Source organism: Solea senegalensis, linkage group LG8 (assembly GCF_019176455.1).
Source record: "Solea senegalensis isolate Sse05_10M linkage group LG8, IFAPA_SoseM_1, whole genome shotgun sequence".
In the NCBI taxonomy this organism is placed as follows: Eukaryota; Metazoa; Chordata; class Actinopteri; order Pleuronectiformes; family Soleidae; genus Solea; species Solea senegalensis.
Genome location: NC_058028.1, coordinates 3,504,402 through 3,526,524, shown reverse-complemented (window position 1 = coordinate 3,526,524; position 22,123 = coordinate 3,504,402). Strand labels below are relative to the sequence as shown.

The 22,123-nt window shown below is 41.4% G+C and overlaps 4 protein-coding genes across 4 annotated transcripts; all 4 read right to left on the bottom strand.

Annotated features, from left to right (window-relative positions):
* Positions 1–1,844: 1,844 nt before the first annotated feature.
* On the bottom strand, positions 1,845–4,290 carry LOC122773157 (odorant receptor 131-2-like). The gene has a single exon (XM_044031584.1). The coding sequence runs from the start codon at positions 3,397–3,399 to the stop codon at positions 2,488–2,490; it is 912 nt and encodes a 303-aa protein (XP_043887519.1). The 5' UTR covers positions 3,400–4,290; the 3' UTR covers positions 1,845–2,487.
* Positions 4,291–7,802: 3,512 nt separating this feature from the next.
* Positions 7,803–9,304, bottom strand: LOC122774005 (odorant receptor 131-2-like). Its single transcript, XM_044033053.1, has one exon. It carries the CDS (start codon positions 9,108–9,110, stop codon positions 8,199–8,201), a length of 912 nt encoding a protein of 303 aa, XP_043888988.1. The 5' UTR covers positions 9,111–9,304; the 3' UTR covers positions 7,803–8,198.
* Positions 9,305–11,079: 1,775 nt separating this feature from the next.
* On the bottom strand, positions 11,080–12,278 carry LOC122774003 (odorant receptor 131-2-like). The gene has a single exon (XM_044033051.1). It carries the CDS (start codon positions 12,067–12,069, stop codon positions 11,128–11,130), a length of 942 nt encoding a protein of 313 aa, XP_043888986.1. The 5' UTR covers positions 12,070–12,278; the 3' UTR covers positions 11,080–11,127.
* Positions 12,279–14,349: 2,071 nt separating this feature from the next.
* LOC122774006 (odorant receptor 131-2-like) lies at positions 14,350–15,542 on the bottom strand. Its single transcript, XM_044033054.1, has one exon. The coding sequence runs from the start codon at positions 15,353–15,355 to the stop codon at positions 14,453–14,455; it is 903 nt and encodes a 300-aa protein (XP_043888989.1). The 5' UTR covers positions 15,356–15,542; the 3' UTR covers positions 14,350–14,452.
* Between the last annotated feature and the right edge of the window lie 6,581 nt (positions 15,543–22,123).

Here is a 22,123-nt window from a genome sequence, read left to right as displayed (position 1 = left end):
GATTCAGATTCAACCTGCACTGAGAGCTGTCAGCTAGAATGTCCACATCATTATCTGTGCGTGTCACGCGGAAAAAAAAAAGGCGAGACAACTGAACTTAAGAAAAGACTGCCTCCCGCAATGAAAGCACGCCTGCGACACATCCAGTGTGAACCAGGCTTTGTGGGGTTTACATCAGACTAAACAACTAAACAAGCGTGTCCCTTCATTTTAATCATGCAGTTGATCAAAATGGCAAGAGGTTTGCTTTTCTGAACAGGAGTCATTTACGATAAATTTGGTTTTAAGTCAGTAGTTGTGGTGTTAAGTGGTAGTTTTACAATGTCCTTCTAGATTTTATCATCCATGTGTGGGGTTTCAAATGCTGCAATTATCTCAGAAAACATAACAAAATAACTAGTACCGCACGCGGTTCTGAACGGGTTCGAGCAGACCCGCTCGAGTCGCCGTGTGCCACAGCTCCCCTTCATTCACCGCGCGCGGTACTAGTTATTTTCAGTACTAGTTATTTTCAGTACTAGTTATTTTCAGCGGCGTCCCCGCACATGTCGATCCAATTTTAACGTATTTTTAACGTATGGCAAAGTTATAGGGCACTTCCTGTTTAAAATGGCCGACTTCCTGTTCGGTCAAATGCGCGTCCGTAAACGTGTTCAGGGAAGTTCCCTTGTCTTACATATCAAGTTTTGTGCAGATCGGACAATCTTAGAGTTTACTTCCTGTTTCGGGCATTCCACTTCCCGTTGGGAGGTCATCTTTTGCAGACATGCTCAGGACAGGTCCCTGGTGTGACATATAAGGTTTCGTGCAAATTGGACAACGTACGGCAAAGTTAGCGGGCACTTCCTGTTTAAAATGGCCAACTTCCTGTTCGTCTCTGGAAACATGTTCAGGGAAGGTCCCGTAACTCACATATCTAGTTTTGTGTCAATCGGACAATGTAAGACTTTACTTCCTGTTTCGGGCGTTCCACTTCCTGTAGGGAGGTGACCTTTTACAGACATGCTCAGGACAGGTCCCTGGTGTCACATACTAAGTTTTAAGTGGATACAACAATCCCTGTTGGAGCAGCATCAAAAACTATAAATGTAATTCTGTCTGCTGTCACCAGGGGGCGCTGTATTTGAAAATTAATATTTTCATATAGACGTGTTCAGGGCCGGACTGTCATCAATCCTTGCAAGTTTGGTTCAGATCGGACCAGGATTCGCAAAGTTGTAGCAGTTTGATTTTTTGTCCCAAAAATCCGACTTTGCGTCGTTGCCATGGCAACACCGTTAAACGATTTGTCGTCATATTGATCACGCATCATCTACCATGTGTTTTGACTGTTGTCACCAATTTTGAGTGCGGTACGATTATCTGTGTAAAAGTTATTCCCGAAATCGTAAAAACTTCACCGTTTTTTCATAGACATCTTCAGCCATGGCCCATCATCAATGGTAGCAAGTTTGGTTCGGATCGGACCTTCCATCGCAAAGTTATAAGAGTTTTGTTTTTCTGATGCGAAACATCAGAATCATCACGAAATTTGCCGCCCCCTATTTTATTCAATAGGGTTCTTGCAACCTTGTTGCTCGAACCCTAATAAATTACAATGGCAAACATGAGAAGGATAAAAGTCAATATTTATTTTTTTTTACACCGTATTTGAACGCTGTCCCCCAGATTTGCATTTGAAACATTTTACTTACTTATGGACATGGCATAAGAAAAGTTTAAATTTGATTTTGTTGTAATTCAGGTCATTACGATACGATAATCATTTTACATCAAGTTATTCACCATTTCCTAAAGAAGCACATCAAATTGGAAGAAATATATGACATATAGTGAGTTAGTGGTGGTGTTTGATGTCAGTTTATTTTATCCCAGACAAAATATATATCTCCTCACCGCAAACAAATTACAATAGCAGATATGGAAAGGATGACAAGTCATATTTTATTTCCTAAATCAAAGCTGTGACACATCAACTTTGAACACTACATCGCATTTTTTACGTTCATAAAAGTTTTACATGGTAATTGGGGCTGATTATTAACCAATTACTAAATTAACCAGTCTGAGTGTTTTGTTATGTTTTAATAATTTAAATAGGCTCTCTGGTTTTTCAGCTTCTTAATTGTGGGATTTGCCTTTCTGAACTTAAGAAATTGTACTATAAATTGGCCCTTAAATTTCAGTCAGTAATAGACAAAAGCATACAACACCATAGAAGAGAAGACAGTTTCATTCAAATAGCTTAGAGGTTAAAATTCAGCCCATTAAAGCAGTTCTATAATCTGTTTATATCAGGTCTGTAAGTCATTTCCTAAAGCAGCAAACAAAATCTCAAGAAGTACACAGTATATTACATGGTGAAGTAGATAGTAGGTTGTGGTGTTTAGTGGCAATTTTACGACCTCCCACTGGATTTAATCGTCCATATATTGTTTCAAATGCAGCTGATTATCAAACAAAATATAACAGCAAATAAATTACTACTTATTTTCTGTCACACAAGCCACAGGAGAGGTATTTTTTCAGTGCAGTAAAAAACATTTCATCCCTGAGGCCATAAATGAGAGGACTAAGACACCGCGGTGAAAGATTAAACACTATGTAGCTGAAAAACCGGACATGTTCAAAGGAGTAGAAATCAATATGAGTCAGAGTAGACGTTACTAAAGGATACCAAAACTGGATGAGACAGAGGAGCAGCTGGAAAGCATGAAGAGCTACAGTCCTGAGTCCTTTGCTCGATATTTTATCATCTTCTGACGCAGTTCTGGCCACTTTCATTATTTTAAAGTAGCACAACATGATGATGAGACACATGATGAGGAAGTAGAACTGAAACACAGCTGACCTGATGTGATCCTGCCATTTATACACAATTAAAATCTCCACAGAGCATATCCTGTATTGATGGTAAAAGTCAAGAGATGCTGAAGCAAAGAAGGTGAAAAGAAAGACGGCATAGGGTACAGAGCTGAGGCCGTGAATGACGAGGATGACGTGTAGAGTGTTGCGCGTGGAGCACAGCTCCGCGTGACGTAAGGGCATACAAATGGCCACGTAGCGCTCCAGCGTCATCGCTGTGAGAGTCACTGGTGTGACGATGAGGTACAAGAGTACACTGATGCAGATGACGCTGCACAACGATACCCACATGGTGACTCGAAAAACAGCAAAGATGAAGAGAAGGTCAGACACTAAGAACAAGAAACTATCCGACAGTAACGTCACAGCAAAGAGGATGTAGCGAGCAGTTGTGTAGAAACATTCATTTTTAAAGAAGGTCACGATCAGCAACAAGTTGACACAGATAAAAATCACCACCAGCACCTGCACGATAATGAACTTACTATGTAGTTGCGCTAAAGTCTGACCAAACACTGAGTTGTTTGAATTCATATTGCTCTTTGAGGGAACTGTCAAATAGTATCTGTAGTATTTATATTGTAATATAAAAGTTTAGATCCAGTGTGGAGAAGGTTTGTTCAGTGATGAAATGCTGTAGATACGTGCAGCTGAGTCTCCTGCTGAGCTCTGTGCAGCCTTTCTGACACAGATGATGACTTCACAGACCAGAACCATCTAAATATAACACCAAACAATGGAGTGTTGTCATTATCCCTCATTGGATGTTCACAGGTCAGGTGTTGTTACTGTTAATTTACAGCCTGTCGTAATCTTACGTCATCGCAACACCCTCTACTGAACACAACAAGTTTGAGTGAGGACAGGCTTTATGACAGCCGGTGGACCACATAAAGCATCTTCTTGCTGCAAAGGCAAGAGCACTACACCAAGCTTGTGGCCCCACATAAAGCCTAAAAACAAAGCTGTAACACATCAACTTTTAACACAACTGCCGGATTACCCGCATAGCCTTGTGGATTATTCTGCCACATAATATGCTTTGCACTAGTTTAGAAATTAATTGTTAACATAGTCCCTGAGATAAAGAGGCCTCCGGTGGACCCGAAATGGGCGGCGATCAGGCTGCAGAGGTTCAGCCGGCAAGTCTGCTTTGGGTGGTTGCCCAGCTGGGATTTCAAGTTGTGCCTCAGGGAAGTCCCAACCCAGAACCATGTGGCGTTGGTCGGTCGCAGCTGCCTGGTCAGAGGTGGACAGTGGTTTCGGCTGGTGTACCAGTGTGAACTGTCGGCCAGGCGAAAGGTTGCTGGTCCCAGCTGCTGTGGTGCAGACCAATATAAAAGGCAGCTTGTGGAACCGACTGGGTCGACGGATCTGGACCCAATCTAACACTGCAATTGAAGTGTCACCCATTTGAGGGTGTAGGCAATCCAAGCTGCATTTCACATCCCAGCATTAGGAGGGCTGGAGAACTGCCTGTTGTGGCATGAAATGCAGCCCTGTAATGAAGTATGGTGCTCTGCACGGCTGATGAGAATGGGAGGAAGGACGAGAAATCAGCCGAGATGAACTGGGGCCCGTTATCAGTTGTGATGGTATCAGGCACACCCCAGTGGGCAAACAGAGAATGAAGGAAATCAGTGACCACCCTGGCAGTGACGGAACCATTGGGCAGCACCTCAGGCCACTTAGAGTGAAGGTTGTAGGCAACCAGGAGGAAGCGTTGGTGCTGAGGGACGCCATGAAGTTCACTGCAGATGTCCACCTGGATGTGGGTCCACGGTGCTGGCGGCCACATCAGGGGCTGCAGGGGTGGAGGTGGGGACAGGTCTTACTGCTGGTGAGGCAAGCTGTACAGTCTTTCACCATATTCACCACATCCCTGTGGATGCCCGGCCATCAGACCAAGCCCCAGCAGGGTTGCTTGAATTTCATAACACCCAGGCCATCACTCACATGTTCAGATGCAGGCCTGCGCTTCCCTCTCCCCCACAGAGTACTTCTGTTCAGCTGGAGTGAGTGACATTGAAGAAAATATCATTGGGCGTTTGTTCCCTTGCTGGAGTTGAGACAGAATAGAGCCAACTGCGCTAGAAGTAGACGAGCACTGGTGGGGAAGTGATCATCAATTTGAGCCTAGACTGCGGGGGAACAGTCCAAGACCCGTGCATCCTGCTAGAGGAGGGTGTGCAGTGGCGCAGTGGTTTCGTGGAAGGAAGCACAGATAGAAGGCAGTCATTCCCAGGAATGATGATAGCTGTGCAGGGCAGCATGCAGGTGCAGGATGGCATCGACATTTGAGTGAAGTGGGCTGAGGCCAGGGGTAGTTAGATGGAACCCCACAAACTCGACGACAGGCACTGCAAAGATACACTTATCCCCGTTCAACGTGAGGTTGTGGCGAGCGAGCACATTAAGCACTCTGGAAAGGCAGTTTTCCTGTGTTGCAGCTATCTCTCCATGCACTACAATGTCATCCAGGTACACAACCACACCCGAGATGCCAGCAAAGATGGTGGCCATGATTTTCTGAAAGCAGCTGGAGGCAAAGCTGAGGCTGAAGGGCATGCGGGTGTAGCGGAAGACCCCCATGTGTCACGCGAAGGTAGTGAGGTTGTGGCTGTCTGGGTGTAGGGGAACCTGCAGGTAGCCCTGGTGAAGGTCAAGCTTGGAGAAGACCGTGGAACCATGGAACTGAGCAGACGCCTGACTTCTTTTTTGCCACCACCAGGTTGGAGATCCAGCGCAAAGGGTCAACCCGCTCAATAATGCCCGCATCCAGCAGCTTCTGCATCTCGGCCGTGACATCGTCACGTAGGGCGAGAGGTAGCCGACGTAGAGGTTGGATGAGAGGGGACACTGCTGGGTCAATGAGTGGCTGATGATTGAAGACAGCGAAGCAGCCCAGGCCAGTGTTGCTGCCAGGGTGTGGTCGCCATCATTATGGTGGTGCCTGTGTTGTCGTGATGGAGAAGCCCAAGACGCAGAACAAATCAAAACCAAGGAGGTTGGCACCATGGCGGCAGGCACGTGCACACATAAGGCCCAAGGGGTGCTTGAGCCCCTGCCCCGTGTGTTTTTTAAATGAATAAATAAATTCCTGTTGTACATAGGGATATAAAAAAAACTGCGTTATAAAAACGCTGCAGTTATCTAGCATACACATTTCCTTATAATACAGTGTTGTGTGTGTGTAGCCGCTTCTCTGTCAACTGTGGCTCCACTCTGTCTTCTCACAGAAGGGAGAGAGAGAGAAGCCACTGCCTCCTCAAGAACTCGAGCGGGTGGTTAAGGACCACATAATTTCCATACTGCCTCCATCATACGAGTACTCCAGTTTGCATACCAACCTAACCGCTCCACTGAGGACGCCATCTCCACTGCTCTCCATCTGAGCCTGGAGCACCTGGAGAACAAGAACACCCACGTGTGGATGCTGTTTCTGGACTTAAGCTCAGCATTCAACACGATCATCCCCCAGGACCTGGTACACAAACTGGGCCCCCTGGGCCTCAACACCCCCTGTGCAACTGGCTGCTGGACTTCCTCACCGACAGATCCCAGTCTGTCCGTGTGGGTAACAATACCTCAAGTGTCATCTCCCTGCGCACCGGTTCCCCACAGGGCTGCGTCCTGAGTCCTCTGCTGTTCACCCTGATGACCCACGACTGTCGTCCCAGGTACAACACCAACCACATCCTAAAATATGCGGACGACACAACAGTTGTGGGCCTCATTCAGGACAACAACGAACTGGCCTACAGAGAGGAAGTGCAACATCTGGTGGACTGGTGCAGGGTGAACAACCTGCTCCTGAATGTCGACAAGACAAAAGAGATCATCGTCAACTTCAGAAGATCCTGACCCAGCCATACACCACTCCTCATCAATGGCACAACGGTGGAGGTCGTCAGCAGTACCAAGTTCCTGGGGGTTCACATCACAGACAACCTCAGCTGGACACTTCACACTACCTCCCTGGTGAAGAAAGCCCAGCAGCGCCTACACTTCCTGCGATGGATGAGAAGGGTGTCTCTCCCCCCTCCCATCCTCTCCACCTTCTACAGAGGGACCATTGAGAGCCTGCTGACCAGTGGCATCTCTGTGTGGTCTGGGTGCCCCCCCCCGACACTATCTGTGCAATATTGAACTGTTTTTTTTCTTTTATTTCTTTTCATATTGCTGCTACAGTTTTCATTCCTGTTTTTCTTTTGTACTACTTTTATATATATTTATTACATAAAAACACTTACTTATTTATTTTTTATTAATCATAGTTATGATGAAGAGTTGGGTACATGTATAGACATTTATAGTAAGATAAAAGACATTTCTCATCAAAACTCATAAGTGACAAAATTCAATGCTATGTGTTGGTTGGCACGAGTCGTGCCAGCGGGACCACAGGACCGACGTCTCCCCAGGCAGGGCGAGGGACGAAGGCAATGGCAAAAAGGGAAGATCCATCCTTGATTCATTAATCATTTTTAAATCAAGTCGTCATTTCTTAAAGCAACACATCAAATTTGAAGAAATATGTAACATATTATGAGTAAGTTGTGGTGTTTGATGGCAGTTTATTTTATCCCAGACAAAATCTCCTCATCTAACACAAATCACAACAGCAGATATGGAAAGGATGAAAAGTTTATTATATAAATTATTATTATTATTATTATTATTATTATTATTTTTATTATTAGTATTATTGTTATTGTTATTATTATCATTATTATTATTATTATTATTATTATTATTATTAATAATAATAATACTATTAAGAATAATAACAATTATAACATAATAACAACTATTGTTATTATTATTATTATTATTATTAACAACAACAACAATACTATTATTAATAATAACAACAACAACAACAACAACAACAACAACTATTATTATTATTATTATTATTGTTGTTGATAATAATAACAATAATTAAAATAAGCTTCCAAGTTGTTCAGCTTCTTAATTGTGGGATTTGCTTTTCTGAACATTTTACTATAAACTGTCCCTTGAATGTCAGTCAGTAATAGACAAAAGCATACAACACCACAGAAGAGAAGACACAGATTAATTCAAGTGGCTTAGAGGTTACATTTCAGCCCATTAAAACAGTTACATAATCTTTTTATATCTGGTCTATCAGTCATTTCCTAAAGCAGCAAACAAAATCTCAAGAAGTATATAGTAATGTACATAGTTAAGTAGATGGTTGTGGTGTTAAATGGCAGTTTTACAACCTCCTACTGCATTTAATCGTCAAATGTAGCAGATTATCTAACAGACTAAAAACAAAAAATAAAAGTAAATAATTAAAGCAACCATCATTTTCTGTAACACAAGCCACAGGAGAGGCATTTTTTCAGTGCATGGAGAAACATTTCATCCCTGAGGCCATAAATGAGAGGACTAAGACACCGCGGTGCAAGATTAAACATTATGTAGCAAAAAAAACGGACATGTTGGAAGTCAGTGAAATTAGTATATATCAGACTGGACGTTATTAAAGGATACCAAAACTGGATGAGACAGAGCAGCAGCTGGAAAGCATGAAGAGTCACCGTCCTGAGTCCTTTACTCAATGATATTTTATCATCTCCTGATGCAGTTCTGGCCACTTTCATTATTTTAACGTAGCACAACATGATGATGAGACACATGATGAGGAAGTAGAACTGAAACACAGCTGACCTGACGTGATCCTGCCATTTATACACAGTGAAAATCTCCACAGAGCATATCCTGTATTGATAGTAAAAGTCAAGAGATGCTGAAGCAAAAAAAATTATAAATATGACATATGGCACAGAGCTGAGGCCGTGAATGACGAGGATGACATGTACAGTGCTGCGTGTGGAGCACAGCTCCGCGTGACGTAGGGGCATACAAATGGCCACGTAGCACTCCAGCGTCATCGCTGTGAGAGTCACCGGTGTGACGATGAGGTACAAGAGCACACTGATGCAGATGACGCTGCACAACGAAACCCACATGGTGACCCGAAAAAAAGTAAAGATGAAAAGAAGGTCAGTCAATAAGAACAGGAAACTGTCCGACAGTAACGTCACAGCAAAGAGGATGTAGCGAGCAGTTGTGTAGAAACACTCGTTTTTAAAGAAGGTCACGATCAGCAACAAGTTGACGCAGAGAAAAATCACCACCAGCACCTGCACGATAATGAACTTACTGTGCAGCTGTGCTGAAGTCTGACCAAACACTGTGTTGTTTGAATTCATGTTGCTCTTTGAGGGAACTGTCAAAAAGTGAAGCTTCAGATCCAGTGTGGAGCAGGTTTGTCCAGTGATGAGATGCTGTAATTCTGTGCAGCTGAGCTCTGTGCAGCCTTTCTGACACAGATGATGACTTCACAGACCAGAATCATCTAAATATAACACCAAACAATGGAGTGTTGTCATTATCCCTCATTGGATGTTCACAGGTCAGATGTTGTTACTGCTAATTTCTGTTTACAACCTGTCATAATCTTACATCATCACAAGACACTCTGCTGAAGTTTGAGTGAGGACAGGCTTTACGACATGGCACGCAGACCACTTTACATCAACTGGAAAATCCAGTGTGCAAGGACTAGGGACATCTACCGGTGAGACAGCAGACTGCAGCAGACAGTGAGTTTCTGCTGCACCGCTCAAAGAGAGAAGATTAGGTCCTGTTCACACAGGACGCGCCTGTGTGTGGGGCTGTTGTTTCAAGTCAGTAGTCATTTCCGAAAGCAGTACATCACATTTGAAGAAATATATGATACATTATGAGTTAGTGGTGGTGTTTGATGACAGTTTTAAATGCTGCTCTTTATCGGTTTGATTATTCTTTGACGACGCTGTGCATTTTCCTAGGTTATGACCCAATATGGCGTCTTTCCTCTAGCTCAACTCGTTTATGTCACTTAAGCCACTACAATAATAATACTAACAATAAGCCCATTATGTAGGGCCATGTTCAGCGCCTAAGAAAATCACACTGTTTGTCACTTTACTTGAATGCCTAATTGAATGTTTCTAATCTTTTGTGCATGAGTGCAATAAACATTTTGATTTGTGAAAAAAAGAATTGTGCCAGAGAATCGTAATCTCGATTCCAGAGCCCTACCTCACAGCATACAAATCAGCAGATATGGAGAGGATGAAAATCTGTATTTTATTTCCTAAATCAACGTTGTAACATTCATTTTCATAAAAGACAAATGTAAACACAAATAAGTATGTGTTGAAGCTAAATAAAGTTACATGTTTTACATGGTGTTTTGTTTTAATAATTAAAATAAGCTCTCTGGTTTTTCTTAAATGTGGGATTTGCTTTTCTAAACAAGTAATTTTACTATAAACTGGCCCTTGAATGTCAGTCAGTAATAGACAAAAGCATAAAATACCATAGAAGAGAAGACAAAGATTAATTCAAGTGGCTTAGAAGTTACATTTCAGCCCTTTAAAACAGTTCTATAATCTGTTTATATCAGGTCAGTCAGTCTTTTCCTAAAGCAGCACACATAATTTTAAGAAGTACACAGTTAGGTTCCTTCTGGATTTAATCATCCATATATGGGGTTTCAGATACACTAAGAACAAGAAACTGTCCGACAGTAACGTTACAGCAAAGAGGATGTAGGGAGCACATGAAAAGGATGAAAATCCATATTTTATTTTCTCAGTAAAAGCTGTTACATGTCATACTGCTGTAACACTGTCCCCAGATTTACTCATGATTATACCATTTTAATTATTTATGGAAATGACATAAGATTTAGTTTCTGTTCTATTTTTTCTTCTTTTTTTTTTAAATGGTCTGTAATTTCAGACAGTAGTTGAGCAGATATAATACAGAAAAGCCTTCTTTCAAGTGGCATAGTGGTGGTAATACAGGTCATTAAAACAGTACAGTAATCAGTTTATAATCAGTTTGTCGTCATTTCCTAAAGCAGCACGTGAAACTTAATGAATTTGAATGTTGAATGAAAACAGACTTTTTCAGCTTTTAAAATATGACTATTTTCTGGTTTCTTTGCTGCATATGACAAAGAAATCAAATAAAATTAGTAGACATTTGAGAACATCATCATTTTGAAGTTTGGGAAACACCGACACAAATCAACATATTTATATATATATATATATATATATATATATGTATATATATATATATGTGTATATATATATATATATATATATATATGTATATGTATATTTGATTGATTAATTGAAAACCTTAAAAAAAACTCATAGTAACAGTCCTTCTTCAGATTTTCTTGATCTGGACACTGTTTTGTCCAAAGTGGAACTGAAAAGGTGCATTTTGTTTCAGTGCAAGAAAAACCTTTTCATCCCTGAGGCCGTAAATGAGAGGACTCAGGCATCTTGGAGTGAGATTAAACACTATGTAATTGAAGTACCTGACATTTAAAAAAAGCTTTAAATCAATCTGAAGCGCAGCAGTCTCCATGAACGGACACCACAGTAGAATGAGACAGAAAAGGAGGTGAAAGCCATGAAGAGTGACTCTTCCGAGCGCTCTCCTCGACGACTTTTTATTCTCTCCTGACGCCGCATTGGCCGCTTTCATGATCTTAATGTAGGAGAAGATGATGGTGGCAGACATGACGAAAAAGTACAACTGATACACAGCCATTTTAGTGTTGTCCTGCCATCGGAGATACACAAATATGTTCATGGAGCATATCCTGTGCTCTGAGTACAAGCTTGTGGGAGCTGATGCAAAGAAGATGGAGAGGACAAAAGTGACTGGTACAAAGCTGAGGCCGTGAATGATGAGGACGCAGTGCAGAGCTCTGCGCGACGTGCACAGCTCTCCGTAGCGCAGGGGCATGCAAATGGCCACATAGCACTCCAGCGTCATGGCTGTGAGAGTCAAAGGTGGGACAAAAGTGTACACAACCAAAACAATATAGACTGGAACACACAGGGCGATAGGCATCTTGACCTGAGAGTAGCTAAAGATAAACATAACATCGGTAATGAATAAAATGAAGGTATCAGACAATAGAGTCACAGTGAATAAGATGTATCGCATGGTTGTGTAGAAGTAGACCTTTGAGAAAAGGGTCACAGTGAGCAACAAGTTGATGCACAGAAAAATCAACACCAGCAACTGCACGATGTAAAAACGTTCACCGAAATGCTGCAAAGTCCCACCACCGGCCATGGAGCTGTTATCTGCCATGAATGTACTGTGTGTATGAAATGTTTCTATTAAAATACCTTCTTATATCAACAAAGTAAGAAGGCAGCCCACATTGCAGTTGCAGCTCCAGAGTACAGCTTTTTTTGACGTTGACCTCAGACTGTGCATGATGAGTTTAACGATATTAAAGTGACTCACGACATCACCTCGTCTCAAAAAGATGTTAAGTTTTGAGATGGGAACAGACTCCTTAGACTTCCACCGGATATTTACACCAATCGCAAGGGAGTGACATTTTTCTGTCGCCCAATCAGCTGACTGTCGTGGGTGGAGCTGACTGTACTGTACCATTTTACTCTAGTACCCCAAGGGATGGGTGCCAAAATTTGAATGGTGTAATGCCTCCGTTTCAAGTGTTGGTGCTGATTTGGACTCTTATTATTTTTGAAAGTGGCCTTATATTTCATAAACAGATTGATTCTGTTGTTAAAACTAGCTTTTTTGGGCACACGACGCAAATTGTGTCATTAACGCGCAGGCCCAGATAGAACCGTGTGAAAGAGCGTGTTGGATGGCGTGGACAGCACATGCGTGAATTGGACTTGCTCACCAAGCAGAGAAACCATTTCGACAACAGAGGAAATAGTCGCCAAGGGTAGCCATCCAAGCCTGGACCTAGTAACCCTCAAACGGGCTGACCACAGACTCTGGCAACGCATTTTACATTGGTCTTGGCCAGTCTTCCCTTTCGTGCCTCCAGCTGATTCAAAACACAGCTCGCTTTTTAACAAACATGCTAAGGCACGAACACATCACCCCCGTTTTATATGAACTTCATTGGCTACCGGTTCATTTTAGAATTGATTTTCGAGATTTTACTCTTTCCTTTTCAGGCCATTGACAGCCTTTGCTCCTCTTTATTTTAGCAGAGATTTTAACGTACTGTTTCTTTGCAGTTGTTGCTTCTAACCTATGAAACAGGTTCCACCCGGATTTATGTGTAGCACGGTGACACGTTCCCTCTCTACATAATACATTTTCTAATTGTATTGATTCTTATTTTATTAGTTTATTGATTTTCCTTACTGTTTTATTGTATATTTTACTCCTGCTAACTTATTGAGTGTTTATATACCTTCTGCCTTGCAGATATTGTAAAGTGCTATGTAAATAAACATTCATTGATTGATTGAAGAAGTGTTTATCCTGTCAAACTACTGATTATACTGCACAAAGACTTTAAGTTGTGCAATGCAGGTGTGTTACCAGTTTGGCAGAGAAAATGTGACAGATCTCGAAAGGTTTTCAATCTTAATGTGAGAGGATACACAGATTTATTTGACAAATCAAAGAGTAATGGAGTCATTAGAGTTAATAATACACACAAACGTCCATAACCTGCCATAGACTAACATTTATTTTGAAGACAGCTACAACTTTTATGAATATACATCTTAGAAAATGTTCTAAATGTTGAAAACCTGTACAGGATTATGATACAACAAAAACAGCTGTTTTTAAACTTTTTTATCATTATTATTATTATTTTAAATGTTACATGGCAGACGTAGGAGCAATTGGGTGCTGGCTCCAGCAGGGCGCAGCAACGTGGCTGATGAAATTTCATCTTGATTTCTGTGCACTCTGGGCACCATTAACTGTCCCAAATAATATACATAAGTCGAGCCAATGAGGTAATTTTTGTTGTGTAATATGTTTTATCACACAACAAAAATTACCTCATTGGCATCACAACCACAAGCTTTTTGAACAGCAACAGCTGTTTCGTCATGAGAGGTTATTAAAGATAATAAAAAGAGGGAAATCACGTGAGAGAATATAAATTATTAGCAAATATTGTAAACATATCTTCATGGAATGGCATACTCTGATTGTAAAAAAGTAGCAACACCCCTGGACACATTTGTTTTTAACATTTTACATGATCTCATGGATGCACGCTATCATTTTGAGAATTTTGTTATATTGTGAAGCACCTTGTAAGTGTTAATGGAACACAGAATTATATCAGGAAGAGAGTCAGCTCTACAGAGGCAGCCCACAAAAGGGCTAAATAGTTTCTCCACTCATTATAACTGAGTAATTTTGGTTTGTGGACAACAAGACATTTGACGTTTTGAAAACACTGATTAATAGTCATCAACATTTTACACATGATCGACAGATTAATCGATTAATTGAAAATAATCGTTAGTTGCAGCCCTCAATTTTATTATGTTTCTATGAAATAAAAACAAGTTTTAGCTTCAGCCTTAAGGGCGACCACAGAGAATGTGGATATTCTTTTGTTTTTCTATATATTTTTTAATTTTGTTTATTGAAAATGAAGCACAATAAATAAATATCAATCACAATTGATCAATACAATTAAAGCAAAGCCACTTTCATCCAATAAATGTGATTAGTGTTTCTTATACAAACCACAAAGAACAAAGCTTCTCAGGGCAGCAGAGAACTTTTCATCCCTCAGCCCATAAATGAGAGGACTCAAACACCTCGGAGAAAGAATGAACACCATATAGTTAAAGTACCTGACATTAACGTAGAGCATCAGGTTAATCTGAAGAACAGCAGCGTCAATGAAAGGACACCATAGCTGGAAAAGACAGAGGAACAGCTGAAAGCCATGAAGAACCACAGTTCTGAGGCCTTTCCATGTTGACTTTCTGTTCTGTCCTGATGCAGCTCTGGCCACCTTCATTATTTTAAAGTATGAGAACATGATAATGATAACCATGACCAGGAAGTAAAACTGATTTACTGCAGACCTAAGATGAGTCTGCCAGGTGTGGAGGATGAACTTCTCCACAGAGCAAACAATAGCCTTTGTGTAGTAGCTGTGGCTCGCAGTAGCAAAGAAGATGGAGAGAACAACCACGCAGGGCAAAGAGCTGACGCCGTGAATGATGACGATGCAGTGCAGAGCGCTGCGTGTGGAGCACAGATCTCTGTGTCGCAGTGGCATGCAAATGGCCACAAAGCGTTCCAGCGTCATCGCTGTCAGAGTCACCGGAGTGACAAAAGTGTATAAAGACACAGCCACATACACAATAAGGCACAAAGACATATGCATGTTAAAACGAAAGTACGATAAAATGAGCAGAGCGTTAGTTAGAAGTAAAAACACACAATCAGACATAAGAGTCAGTGCAAAGAAGATGTAGCGCATGGTTGTGTAGAAGAAATCCTTCATGAAAAAGACTGTGATCAGCAAAAAGTTGATGCAAAGGAAAAGTGATATGAGAACCTGAACTATAATGACCCTTTCATCAATCACGTGGACTGAAGAGTCATTGGCTGCCATTTACTGTGGTTTTCAGTTATAGACGTGTACAAGTCCTTCAGATCGAAAGACAAATCCAGAACAATTAAAAGCTTGGGAGCCAAAGGCTGCAGTTTCCTGTGACACTCTGAGCAACAACTGTGTGTGAAGACTTTATAACAGTAACTACAACACATCACAAGTTTACTCACCATTGTTGTCATCAACCACAAACCTCACAGGTGATGGTGACTATAGTTACTGTATTTGTGAGTTAGAGGAAGTTTTTTCCATACTCAATGTTTACATCACGTTTGAGTTATGAAAAATACAAGACATTTAAAGGTGATATACTGTATGTAAAATATATACAAGCGCAGCCTTTTGTATTTAAAACTGTTAACTGCAAACACAATTCAGACCATTATAGAAAATAGTTGCCAAAGTTCTGTAACACGGAAACACAGAGCTGAACTTCAGTGCTTGCAGTGGGCCAGTATTGTCTAGTCCACAGTACCCCACAGTACTTCTTAATTTTACTTTTCCAATCCAGCGTTAATGGAACACAGAATTATATCAGGAAGTGAGTCAGCTCTACAGAGGCAGCCCACAAAAGGGCTAAATAGTTTCTCCACTCATAAATGTGGCTCATTTTTACACACTGTATCTTTGAAATAAAATTACACAGCTGTATGTGGACCCACTTATTATCTCCACATTACAACACAAGATTGGCAATAAAAACAACAACCACAACAACAATAAACACCAAACCTGAGCTTACCCCCAAACAGAAGCTTCAAGCTAAGGTTCTACCTAAGCTAGCTTAATACTAACGCTAGCTTAGCAAGAACGTTAGCATGTTGCTAGCAACATTTTCAATACACCTAAAACAATAGGCTGAACACATTTTGTGAGGTACCATCTACAAACTTTCAAACAGTTCCATGTCTGGAGATTGGAACAGAATCGTATTAAAACACAAATCAGAGAAAATACAAGTGAGAACTTTCTATTGAAAGACTCACCAGCTCCAACCTTTGACGCCATGTTTGGACCAGGAAGTGCAGCAATCAAAAGACTCCCTGGGTGAACAAGTCAAGTATATAATAACAAGTATATATGGGAAAAACAAGTGAAACTAATTTTAGGGAAAAGGTTGTTCATGAACAAAATGACTGATTTCATCAATTTGTATTTGGCTTCATCACCAAGGAGCCGATCATTGAGTTTTTGTCATTGTGGGGATGTAGTTGATTTCCATTATCAATGTACTGTTCTTGAGACTGTGATTATCTTGACCACAACAAATAAACAATTCAGTTTTTGATTAGTAGTGTACAATCTTCGGGACTCTGGGAGTGTCTTACTCAAACCACCATCTTAAATATCCAAGAATTTCATTCTAAAAGGATCTAATGAATGAAAAAATCCAATATACATTGAAAAAATTATGCAACAATGTGAAGATTTAGAAAAATTGGCGCACCTAAGCCAACGAGCCAATGTGTCCTGCCAACAAAACTCAGATGAAAGATCTGAGGCAGGGCCTCAACAGAGGAATCACTGCTATGAATTTCATTATATTTAATATTATGCACGTGCCACACGGTTCATGTGGTGGTTAGCACTCTTGCCTTCGCAGCAAGAAGACCCTGGTTCAAGCCCCAGTTAGAACAAGGGCCTTTCTGCATGGAGTTTGCATGTTCTCCCAGTGTGTGTGTGGGGGGTTTCTCTGGGTTCTCTGGCTTCCCAGTCCAAAAACATGCAATATGGGGATTAGGTAACCATCGGGTGGAGGATAAAGCGGTAGATCATGGATAGATAATATTATACACATGTACATTCAAAACCTGGCTTAGTGCCTTTATTTATAAAACAAGCATAGTGTGATTAAAGTGTGATGGTGTCATTATATTAATATTATATATTAATATAATATTATATATTATATATTATATTATATCTTAATTTTTTTTATTAATATTCGTACAATGTTTGAATGAAAAGTAATCACAAACAATGACAAGAGAGAGGTCCTGCAGCTGAGGTTGAAATATGAACAAATATTGTTCATATTGTAATACTGAAAGGAATACATTGTTATTGATTTAAAGAAAGTGTTAGTGTCATCGGACGCTGCTGTGGTGCAGACCAGAATCAAAGCAGCTTGTGGGACCGACTGGGTCGACGGATCCGGACCCAATCTAACGCTGCAAGTGAAGGGCCCTTCACCCAATGCTTCCGGTCAAATTGCCACTTCATGCAACGTTGCAACTCTGCCACTCTGCTGTTTAGTGAGGGCGGCACAGCTGGAGTGTCACCCATTTGAGGGTGTAGGCAATCCAAGCTCCATTTCACATCCCAGCATCAGGAGGACTGGAGAATTGCCTGTCATGGCGTGAAATGTAGGAAGGAAGAGAAATTGGCCAAGATGAACTGGGGTCCGTTATCAGTTGTGATGGTATCAGGCACACCCCAGTGGGCAACCAGAGAAGACAGGAAATCAGTAACCACCCTGGCAGTGACGGAACCATTGGGCAGCACCTCAGGCCACTTAGAGCAAAGGTTGTAGGCCACCAGGAGGAAGCGTTGGTGCTGAGGGACACCATGAAGTTCACTGCAGATGTCCACCTGGATGTGGGTCCACGGTGCTGGTGGCCATGTCAGGGGCTGCAGGGGTGGAGGTGGGGACAGGTCTTACCGCTGGTGAGGCAAGCTATACAGTCTTTCACCATAGTGTTGGGATTAGGGGCGTGATTGGTTATGAATTTAGAATATTAATAATTAATTAATTATGGAATAATTAATTTCTTATAAAAAAAGTTGAGTAAAACTCAAATCGGGGCACCACTCCTCTCAAACAGAGGAGAACAATCGGTTCTGAATGAACCATTAATTCATAACCTCCAAAAACAGTCTCATAAATTAAGCCGACTACCAATTTGGATTATGATTAATAATTAACTTAATAATTGATAAATCACAATACTACATCAATAGTTAGGTGAATTGAAGGATTGGAGTTCTACAGGGAAGAGGTTGGCAATATACACACTTGTGCAATATTAATCAGACCAGACTGTATATATTATAAAACATTTATTAAAAAGACATCAAAGATTTAAACAAGAATATCTACTAAATGTAACTATATACAGTGTGTGTGTGTGAAAGAGAGAGAGTCTGTGTGTGTGCAGGTCAAATGGTCAAGTCAGATAGAGTTAGACTACAACTCAAGATGGCGGTTGACAAAGAAACTACAAGATGGCGGAATCAAAGATGGCTTCTTGACCGCATGGCTGCTGTGTTTCTTGGTTAACTACTTTTGTAAAGTGAGATGTCAGGTTAGATGAGAGGTTAGAAGCATGCACATCTAGAGCTGAAAGCTAAGGAGCATGGACATCACTAACATCATATTAACCTAAATCTAGACATTACAACAACACTTTGTGTGAGCAAGTAAGCTCGGTACAACATTTCATCTATGCTTAGCCAAGTAGTGTAATGCTATGCTAGGCCCAGTTACGTTACCAAGTCCTTAAAAGATGCAAAAGTGTCTTTTTGAGGTGCTGTCTGTTGGTCCAGGAACAGTAGATGGTTGACTGTGTTTCTGGTGTCTGTGGCTCAGGTTCCTCCTCACAAGTTAGCTAGTTGGAGCTAACTTGGTTCTGGATCCTTGGTTGATCCTTAGGCAGGCTCTGGTGTCGCTGCCTCTGATGGGAGGATAGCAGGCTGCTGTGAGCGGGCCTGCTCGAAGATCAGCAGAGAGGGTCTCTTGCTGCTGGAAGCTTGTTAAGCTCTGTGCTGAAGGGTCTTCAGTCGAAGAGCTGACGTCTGTGTCCTTCCTGCACCCCAAAAGGGCAGGGGAGAGCAGAGGAGCCTGTGTCCTCCGGTGAGGTGGAGAAGAGAAGAGCGAAGAGAAGAGAAAGAAGGCGGGAAACCTGGCTTTTGTATTGCCTGTTACATGGGGTCACATGTCACAAAGTGACCACTGAGGTGGGTTTCCCACTGATGTGTGGAAGATAAGGGATCTTTATTGACTGAGTTTTATGACACTCTTTGTCTTTGAGCAAGGGGCCATGTGTTCTCCATCCAAGATACATGTGACTCCATCTTGAATGAGCTGATCCCCAACAATCCCCCCTTGGCCTCAGGATCTCACTCCATGTGTGATCCTGAGGGCACAGTGTACAGTCAGTTCATTCACTTTGTAACATCTGGGCATTGATTAACTCTAATTTGGCTAAGCAGTAATATTACAAATGAAGAACATACAAAAATGGCATTGTACAAAAATACCTAACTTTATCAGGTTAGTAAAAAGAGGAAGGTTAGATGTGTTAACATGGTAAATACCAAGAGTGGCAACTGTAAATGGATATCAGTGTGATCATAACTAGCTCTGTATGGTCATAACAAGATGTCCATGACTAGTGTACAAAACTTATCCTACAGCTGGAAGGGTACTAACAAAAAGTAAAACTAAAGTTTTCCGAAGAATACAAAGTTGAGCAGTGGTTTTCTTAAGTGACGTGATAAGTCTGGTTATTACAGTGTTAAGAATCACTGAAATTGTTGTATGTGCATACCAAAATCTGGATGCCTACTCATCTAATAAAACTAAGAAAAATGTAAAATAAACGAGGAAGGGACATTATTCAGGACAGGTTGGATTGTGTCCTAAGGGTTTGTTCAAGTGTGGAGCTCTAGTATCTAAAGCTTTCTGGAACTTGTGGCTTAGGGCTATAACACCTGTAGCTGGAGAAGCGGTGAGATTCACTGTCACTGTCAAATCGGTCATGATCATGTTCTGAGCTGTACTCGGAGATACTGCGGTCATCATCAGAGTAATTTAGTGGTTGATCATGTCTTTGGGCCAGAATCTCTGAGTATGGCCTCCAACAACTTCTGTTGTGGGAGTGCCTGTCTCGGGGCAGCCAGTGGACATGGCGGTTATGCTTTCTGTCCCTAGGCTTCTTTTTGTCACCCCCCTTTGTTCTGTTGTGAGGATGAGATTTTGAAATTGTTTGTCTGGGTGACACTTTTGGAGTTGACCTGTCAGGTTTAAAGATTTTATCTCTCGCCTGTGGTGGGACAACCGATTCCCAAGCCATCTGTGATATCTTCTTTATCTCAAGCATGGAAAGTTTACCTTGGCTTGTCTGAAACACAACGTGAGTGCGTATGCATGGGTGAAGGTTGCGCACGAACAGGGACTTAAAATTTGGATTTTCTTCCAAGCCTGAGGCATTTCTTCCCTGAAAATACGCTTTTCTCAAACGTTGGAAATAATCACGTGGATGTTCGCGACGAGTATGTTTAACATGAAGGGCTGCAGCCATGGAAGTAATCTCGTCCACGCTTGAGGAGAATTCTTCTATGAGAACTTGACGAAGCTCTGTGTAGTTATTTCTAACTCTGAGGGGAAGTTCCTGTATAAACTTGCGGACTGCTTTAGAGCTGCTTTTCTCTACAAGTTTAATCTTTTCCCTCTCGGTTGCATAGGGAAGGTCAATAAGGGCTTGGTCTATCTCAGTAAAATAATTGTCAATGTTGTGATCACAGTTGTCTGGATCAAAATGATCAATGTCTTTTGCAAGAGATTCCAGTACCTTAAAACGAAAACATTCTGAGGTCTGAGCATGTCGTTCATGTGCTCCTGCTGTTTTCTCTGGGGGGTAGGTGAAGCCTGCATGGCTGTTATCACCATGATGCTGCAGAGAGGAGCCTGAAAAGGGGGAGGGATAGTCCTGAACTGACCTAACCCCCTCTCCATCGAGGTGAGCATGGACAGCAGTGTCATGCATTTGTGAATAAAAGGGGTTCTGGGTAGAAATTCTACTAGAAGCTGAACTACCTATATCAGAAATGTCAGATCTGCATGACTTTGTTCCCAAAGAGTTAAGCTCAATTAGAAACTTTTCACCACTCTTGTGTGGTGGAGTTAAACGCTCACTACAGGGAGTCTGTGAGTCAGAATAACCAGAGTCACATCTGCTGGACAACTCTGGTGTCGAGAGATGCTCTGATCTAAGCTTAAACAATTCTTCCTTGTGGAAGCAGAGATCTGATTCTGCAGAGTGTAGGTCTACTAAATAGCGCACAGCTTTCTTATTGGCCTTGTTTACCTCTTGGAGGAGGCAAGCATTCTGCACTCTTAGCGACTCAACTTCTTTCTCTAGAGCTGCTTTGCTCTGAAGTGAAAGGCTGGCCTGTCTGTGGAAATTCAGCAGCAAGCATTCCAACAATGATGCTTTGGATGCATTCTTAGCATCAACACTGTTATAGACGAGAGAGTTTATCTCCTCCTTGCACTCATTTAAACTTAACTTGTTGATGAATTCAACATAACCAGTCTTTAGGTTCTGTGCAAGAGATGAAACAAACAGTTCTACACAGGGATTCTCCATTTTTAGGTCTAGAGAAGAAGGAGTTTAAGCAAGTTGTAAAATACAACAAACAAATCAATTTGTTATTATTTTAACCTGACGAACACTGTGTAGTGTCGCTACCCTTGGCTAACAACAATATAGATGTCTACCACATGGAAAGGAGCTTTCTTTGAAGCAGCTAAAGCACTGACTAGTAGCTATATTAGGCTTCAGAAAATGTGGGAGCAGGGTTTAAGAAAATATTTAGGGGAAAATATCTTAAACTTAACTCAAGCTGAAACATGAATGTTACAGCAAGGTACACAATTTTTCACAGGGCTGTAAAGCGCACTGTGGCTCTATATCAATTCTCACTTTGGCTGAAATGCACGGCAGTAACAGCACAAAATACAAGCTTTATGACACAGGGTTGTGG